Here is an 8,125-nt window from a genome sequence, read left to right as displayed (position 1 = left end):
TTTAAATATTTGTGAGAGAATGAGTGTGTGAGTGAGTTGAGTGTTGCTCTGGCAAAAAAGAAAAAGAAAAAAGTATACAGTAGTTCTAGTATTCCTTAATTTGATTTAGTTTTTTAATGAGTCTAATGTCTATGTATCTGTGCGTGTAATTTGGAATTGGTTTTATTGGTGAAACTTGGTTCCGTATTGGAGAGATCCATGTTGTTGGATGTAAACATGGGAAATAAGAATCTAACAGACATCTTAATGTATGTTGTGTTTTTTGTCAGTTTTTTTGTATACTGTATATTCATGTCACATCTCAATAAATGTAAACATGTGTGCATCAAAGCTGACGTCACAAATGAATGCAGGACAGAGCATTTGAAACCCGATAAAATATCTTTATTTGACTTCTGTGTAGTTTACTTGCTACTATACAGGACAGTAGGAGGATAGATGAGATGGCAAAACATACACAGTAAATAGACTATAGGCCTACATGAAGTGAGATTTAAACATTACTGAGGATACTACAAAGTGCATTATCACTATCTTCGCAGACATAACGTTACATTTCTCTTTGATTCTTTCAATACAAGTTGTTTGTGCAAGGAGGGCAGCAGGGCTTGAAAGACTGGTTGTTACAATGGACTAGTCATTGGACACGCAAGGTCAGACTGCAGCCTGACACATGAGCGTCAGTGGTCCATGGGACAGAAGCGATGGGAGGGAGGGACTATAGAGCTGGCTAGTCACGTGGCACCGTGGTTCCTCACGTCATTTCCCTCGTGCCGATTTTCAACCAGATATGTATCATTACGAAATCAGTAGTATTATGTGCAAATGAACAATGTCTAAGTTCCCTCCATCTTGCCTTGACCGAGAGCTCCCCATTAATTCACAGAACTTCCTGGTCAAAATGATGTCATAATGATCTTATTTGATCCAGGAAGACCGATCACACGATCAGAACAGCTCTGACATAGGTATCCAACTGTTTCCACTGTCCCTAACTCCTTAGTGCTGATTTGACATGGCATCTAGCGTAACTAAACAGCCCTAGTAAAGTAAGTAATGTAATACCCTAAATGTAGTCTTACTGTATAAGTCTTATCTTTCGTATAAATCTAATCTTTCTTTCAAGCATTCACTCTTGGGGAATCTCTGGACCCCAGAACAGTGGCACAGCCCAAAACAGCAGCTGTATCAGAAAGCACAATGGACATTGTTGTCCTTTACCGAGCTATGTGTTGTGCACACAGCTTGCACCAATGATTGTTTTCTCGTTTTTCTCAAATTTCAAAATGCAAATCCAATTTAGTTACCCATTAGTCCACTGTACAGGACATTCTGTGATGGATTTAATGAGTAAAGCGTATTGAACCTGCTATTTTATTAATGAGTGGAACCGTATTGAACCTGCTATTTTGAAATCTGCGTGCTACAAATAAGCACCCAGAGCATTTCCGGAATCTTGATGATGGCAGGATTACCATGTGTGTAGGTGGCCAGCTCTACATTTTGATGGGCTGTCAGTGGTACCATGTGATCAGCATGTGTGTAGGTGTCCAGCTCTACATTTTGATGGGCTGTCAGTGGTACCATGTGATTACCATGTGTGTAGGTGGCCTTCTCTACATTTTGATGGGCTGTCAGTGGTACCATGTGATTACCATGTGTGTAGGTGGCCAGCTCTACATTTTGATGGGCTGTCAGTGGTACCATGTGATTAGCATGTGTGTAGGTGGCCTTCTCTACATTTTGATGGGCTGTCAGTGGTACCATGTGATTACCATGTGTGTAGGTGGCCAGCTCTACATTTTGATGGGCTGTCAGTGGTACCATGTGATTACCATGTGTGTAGGTGGCCTTCTCTACATTTTGATGGGCTGTCAGTGGTACCATGTGATTAGCATGTGTGTAGGTGGCCTTCTCTACATTTTGATGGGCTGTCAGTGGTACCATGTGATTAGCATGTGTGTAGGTGGCCTTCTCTACATTTTGATGGGCTGACAGTGGTACCAGGTGACCATGTGTGTAGGTGGACCAGCTCTGCAGTTTGATGGGCTGTCAGTGGTACCATGTGATTAGCATGTGTGTAGGTGTCCAGCTCTACATTTTGATGGGCTGTCAGTGGTATAGCGGTTGGACATATTCTGGAGGGAAGACTCCTACTCGGCCACGGCACCGGCCCCTCCAGCTTATCGAACTGGAGCAGTCCAGCAGGTTGATGATGTCACCGCGCAGGAAGCGCAGGTGGGCGGTCTGAGGGGCAGTGTAGTCACAGATGGCATGAGCCAGACGAGGTTTCTACACACAACAGACAGAGCCAGAAGATGACATCAGAAAGGCAGGTATGTATTTAATATACGCTCTCATAACTCGTAAACCCTTTATGAAATGAAGAATAATGACATGTCATTTTTGTCCTACCCCCAAAACCGGTTCCAGTAGACGTGGGGAGGACTCTCTCTCCGGGTGAGAGAAGGGGCGGGAGAGAGGGAGCGGGTGCCAGGAGCTGCTTTTATACGGGTTGGGGTAGGGGGGGTTGGGGTAGGGGTTGCGTCCCGGGTCAGACGTTTGGGAGGGAAGGTCTCGCAGGTACACCGCCCGCTCCACGGCGATGCTGTGGCTCCTGTAGAAATCCACCAGCCGGTTGAGGGAGGAGAATGAGTCGTGCCATATGCAGTACTGGCCCGCCCTCTCCAGCACCCGGTAGTGCTCCACCATGCCACCGTAACTGCAAATAAGGGTGGGGTGGTGGGGGGGTTAAAGGGAGGTTTGCATTTTTCTTTGATGCTCCAGTGGAAAAATACCTGCTGGTCAGAAGCTGCACCAATCCTCATTCCTCAAACCCGTGCGTTTGTTTAACAAATCACACACATTAATTGTATGCATTCCTGCGCCATTGTGGGAACTGCGGCTACAAACCATGCATCTCAGTATGCATCGCCCAAAGGCTTCAAGGTATATTCTCACTGGCGGCTACAAATCTCAGCTGTCAAAACGCACACACGCACATGCACGTGCACGCGCGCACGCACACACACACACACACGCACGCGCACGCGCACGCACACACACACACACACACACACACACACACACACACACACACACACACACACACACACACACACACACACACACACACACACACACACACACACTGGGGACCCCCAGGGGTCCTTGAAGGGGTTCCAGGGGGTCCGCAGCAAAAAGAGGAATGATTTATTTTCACTAGAATTTCAAGCACAAGTAACACAATGACAGAATGTATGAATGTATTGTATTGTATTGAATGTATGACTATTTCCCTCCTCACCGATGCATCTTTTGTTCCGTTTGTTTGTTTAATGTACTTTGTGTCATCTAGTTATTTTCCATTAGTTTTAGTTAATAAATTGTTGTTTCAACTTTCACTTTTGTGTATGACTTTCCCTCATGTTACAATCCGGCTCACGGAAGTAACAAATGAAGGGAGTCGTATATGTCTTGATATGAAAAAGGTTGACTGTACTCGAACATAATCAGCCTCAAATGGCATATGGGGAAAGACACTGACACTGTGTGTGTGTGTGTGTGTGTGTGTGTGTGTGTGTGTGTGTGTGTGTGTGTGTGTGTGTGAGAGACTCTCAGCCCTTACAGGCAGACAGATGTTGAGTTGTGAGAGAAATCTTTCCTCTCTGCCATGTGTCTCAAAACGTGTATGTGTATGTATGTGCATGTGTGTGTGTGTGTGTGTGTGTGTGTGTGTGTGTGTGTGTGTGAGTGAGAGAGAAAGAGGGAGAGAGAGGGAGAGAGAGAGAAAGAGAGAGAGAGGGAAAGAGAAAGAGGGAGAAAGAGAAAGAGAGGGAGAGAGAAAGAGGGAGAGAGAGAAAGGCATATTGTACCTATTTGACTATGCCTGAGTGTGTTACATAATGCCCTGATTATTGAACACATTTAATTTACCCACAATGATTAAATGTGTTGCACGTCACATTGGTGACCCAAATTACCCCCCCCCCCCCCCCACACACACACACACACACACACACACACACACACACACACACACCCACACACACCGTACTATGAAGCTAGTGCCTCTGTGCAGCTGTGGTATTTTTAGGTTGAATTCTCATTAAACATATTTAAATAGTCTGGCTCTACCCTTCGCTGACCCTGACACACAGAAAGACACATGGATGATGTAACTGTGTTCATCATAGTGGAAAACAAATGATAATGAGGAGATAATGACTGGATTGTATAATCCTTCATCTCAATGTGCTGCAAGACCACCGCCCCTTGTGTCAAAACAAAACGCTTTCCCCTTTTCTGAGAGCAAACTCGGCAGCAGTCGCTTGCCTCTTCGTTCACAAAAACAACACTGAGAAAGCAAAATGCAGCTGCTGTGAGTGACAGTTGGGAAATAGTTTGGCAGCAGAGAAATAGCGGCAGCAGATCAGGGTCAGCACACACAAATGATTGGTACGTACATCCCAGCGCTACCTTTGACACGATGTGATTCGATATACGAAATAAGGTCAACGATTCGATACAACCACGATACAATACATTAAAAAGCCATAAAGTTTCAATGACAACAAAGTATGACTGTGCAGAATTATAACAAAGTATGACTGTGTCGAATTATGTTTATTTCGGAGTCAGACATCTTTCTAGCAATGGAATTCGATTGCTTGAATGTCAGCAACGTAAACATGTCTTTACAAAGTGCGAATAATATGATTTGGATGGAGAGCTTGTGAAATTGTGACAGGCAAGCCATCTAATTTGTGATTACTACGACAGAATAAAATCTCGATATATTGTCCCATCCCGAATCACACAGCATTATTGATACTCTTTATGACTACCTCTGAATATTAGGCTCTACCGGTCATTTGATACTACATCCAGGGGTTACCAACCTCTTTTGGCTTGTGACCCGATTTTAACGTCACAAAAACATTATGCTCCCCCCCCCCCCCCCCCAACAGAATTATGGAATTATGACTTTATTTTCAGAATTCTGACTTCATTCTCAGAATCCAGATTTAAAGTTATAATCTCAAACATTTTCAAAATAAAATAAATAAATAAAAAAGTCCCTATCTATCTGGTAGTGAGTTAACACAATGGTGATGGAGGCTATGGCCCATTGACACCTGCAATTACCACTCATCCCCATAGGTGTCACCCAAGAGAACAAATTTGAAATCTTAGAGATTATCACTTTCACTTTAAACTCAACTAAAAAAAAAAAAAACGCAAGTGACCCTAATCATCTTTGGTAGTTTTAAATTGTGTGTGGTGGGGGGATTTTTTTTTTTTAGGTGACCCCACTTAGGGTCGTGACCCTAAGGTTGGGAACCACTGTACTAATCCCTCAATCCTGAGACAGTGTAACACAGCACCAGGCCCGTAGCTACCATTGAGGACACCGAGGTCATGACCTCGGTATTTTCCACACCAATTTTTTTTTTTTTTTTTAGAAAAATAGCCCCGGTCCCCAGATCTATTCATCTGTCATTGATGTTTTAATGCGGCTGATCGGAAATGCAACAATTTGCTTCCTCTCTGTGTGCTATAGAAGGAAGAGAGATAACTCACAATATTCAGATTTTGCATTGAGGCTAGATTGGGGCTAGACTTTGGGGACAGTTCTATTGAAGTGAATGGGTAAGTAACTCCCCTGTAAGTGATAGTTAGTGAAGTAGTCACTGCACCTTGAATAAAGCAATTTTCCAGTGAATCGTGTGCTCCAGGATGCTTGGTTTGTCCATTGAACTTTTGGCCATTGTATTTAATTGAGCAGTATTCTGCCATGTGACTTGTATGCAGAATATAAATTATATTATATGGGGAGACATTTATTTTTTGTATCATTTTAAAGCAACAGCACAGTAAAGAGGATATTAATCTAACATGATGTCTGTAGTTTTTTATAGATCTAGCCTCTTCATTTTGCTCTCAAAGTGCACCAGATTGAAGCATTTTACTTTAAAATTGACACATTTTTCTATGGCCCCCCACGCCACGCTAAAATGACCTCGGTATTTCCCAAACCCTGGCTACGGGCCTGCACAGCACTAGTTACATTTCATCCTGAATAAAGTAATATAATGTGTGTGTGTGTGTGGTGAGTATACTGACCTCACAGAGACAGAAAACTCTCCTGGGGCCGACTCACTCTCCCTAACCAGAAAGGCTCCAGCGGCCTCCCACCGCAGGCGCTTCTCGGCCTCGTGTCTGGAGACCCGCCCTACAAACCATCTACACACACACACACACACACACAGTTAGAGAAACATGCACACTCACTCGCATACAGGGGGGTGAGAAAGCACGTGAATTATTCACCCCTAAACAAACTTATTTTGAGAATCCAATACTTCAGTCCACCTCGTTTTTCATTCAAAACCAATTCAGCTATGTGAGTGATGGCAGCTGAAGCCATCTTACCCAATTTATTTGGAGGGAGGCAATGCCAACGTTTTCTATCCTAAAATGATTTGTTGTTTTTAATAAGTGTCATGTTAATAAAGAAAAAAATATATTTTTACGGATAAGGAAGGAGGGAAATATAGCTCTCTGGCACGTAGCCACGCTTTCCCTGGATCTCCGCTGTGACCCAGCTAGAATCATCCTCCATGTCTGTCACCTACAGTATAACGCACACACACACACAAAGAGACTTACAATGAAAGCAGAAGTACATTTTGTGTTACATTCGGATCATTTTAAGATTTTGAAATCTCTCTACCCCCCGCCACACACACCTACCTTGATCATGTCCCCTTTCTGAAAAGTGATCTCGTCTGCTTCTGATGCTGTGAAAGAGAAAAGTGCCACTGCCTCCATTCTGGGCAGGAGGAGAGGAGCAGTCAGCCAACACAACACTTCCAGAGAGAAAATAGCAGTGATGACACTCTATTAAAGGATGAGAGAATTGCGTGTGTGCGTGTGTGTTCATTTTTGGGCAGTCGCTGACATTCTGCTCATTAGTTAATGAGTGTGCGCATGTCTCTATCTGTTCTTCCATGTGACCGAGTTACTGAGTGTGTGTGTGTGTGTGTGTGTGTGTGTGTGTGTGTGTGTGTGTGTGTGTGTGAACACGTGGAGACTGCCCATCCAGCATCTAACACTTAGCAGACTGGGGCCTTGGTAAAGCACGGCCACGAGGGGAATCCGTGTGAAAACACAAGGTACTAGAATAGAGAGATGGGAGAAGGAAAATAACTAGAGCTGAATGACCTGAACATGAATGACACCGAAGTCAGTCAAGCCAACTAACATCTATTCCAGTTGATTCACAGTTGCTCTCTATTTAACCCTTAAATTAACAGCTGATTGTGAAAACAAAAGGGGGGGGGGTGAATTGACTGATAAGACAGCAGCAAAGGAAATTGATAGGCCTAAACTACTTTGTATTTGATCAAAGCCATCCTATCTTCAGCAGCTACAAACATGGAGGTAAACTGGGATCCTCCAGAGCCAGTTTCCACAACATTTGACATTTCTGATAACTTTGTAAGTGTGATGCAGTTACAGTATGAGGTTAAATATCAAGAGCAACTGAATGACTATACTAGATGTTGTCTCTGGTTACCATAGTCCAAAATCTATCACAGTTAAACTATGCACATACAGGAGAAGGGGGTGGAGAGCGTGATTTCTAACCCCACATAGGATAAGCAATAACCACGCCCTGTGGCGCCGGGATTGGCCAGGAGCATTGAAGCTTGGGACTAAAGCACCTGGGGTTTTTCATCTTTTAAAATAAAGATGTTTAAAAAACTATTGCTTGTTACATTTTCAGTGCTGTACCTTTTCTCTGGGTAAGAATTGAGCTTGAAATTAACGATATGATACATTATATTATATGAGCTATAAACGTGAACACAACACCGTTTATATTATTGCATGTTTTTGTAGATTGTGTAGCCTACATTGTGTAGATTACAATTATTATGCTTATTATTATTATTACTATGCTAAGGAAGGTAGGTGACCATAATTCATTTCAATGTCCGCTCTCGAAATCGCTGTCCGTTCTCAAGAGCTATTCAGTTGGTTCATGAAATCGCTGGGCTGCGTGCCCTCCAGTGTTGCTCCTGGCCAATCCCGGCGCCACAGGGCGTGGTTATTGCTT

The 8,125-nt window shown here is 43.4% G+C and overlaps 1 protein-coding gene across 1 annotated transcript; it reads right to left on the bottom strand.

Moving 5' to 3' along the window:
* Nucleotides 1-2,112: 2,112 nt before the first annotated feature.
* LOC310793721 (GRB2-related adapter protein-like) lies at nt 2,113-6,834 on the bottom strand (the record flags this gene model as incomplete). Its single annotated transcript, XM_083655583.1, has 5 exons — nt 2,113-2,292; nt 2,416-2,722; nt 6,127-6,246; nt 6,537-6,634; nt 6,757-6,834. 5 exons carry the CDS (start codon nt 6,832-6,834, stop codon nt 2,113-2,115), a joined length of 783 nt encoding a protein of 260 aa, XP_083511709.1.
* Between the last annotated feature and the right edge of the window lie 1,291 nt (nt 6,835-8,125).

Source organism: Poromitra crassiceps (genome assembly GCF_964638095.1).
Source record: "Poromitra crassiceps genome assembly, chromosome: 19".
In the NCBI taxonomy this organism is placed as follows: Eukaryota; Metazoa; Chordata; class Actinopteri; order Beryciformes; family Melamphaidae; genus Poromitra; species Poromitra crassiceps.
Note: the sequence above shows the minus strand (reverse complement) of the source record. Positions and strands in the feature narration are given on the sequence as shown.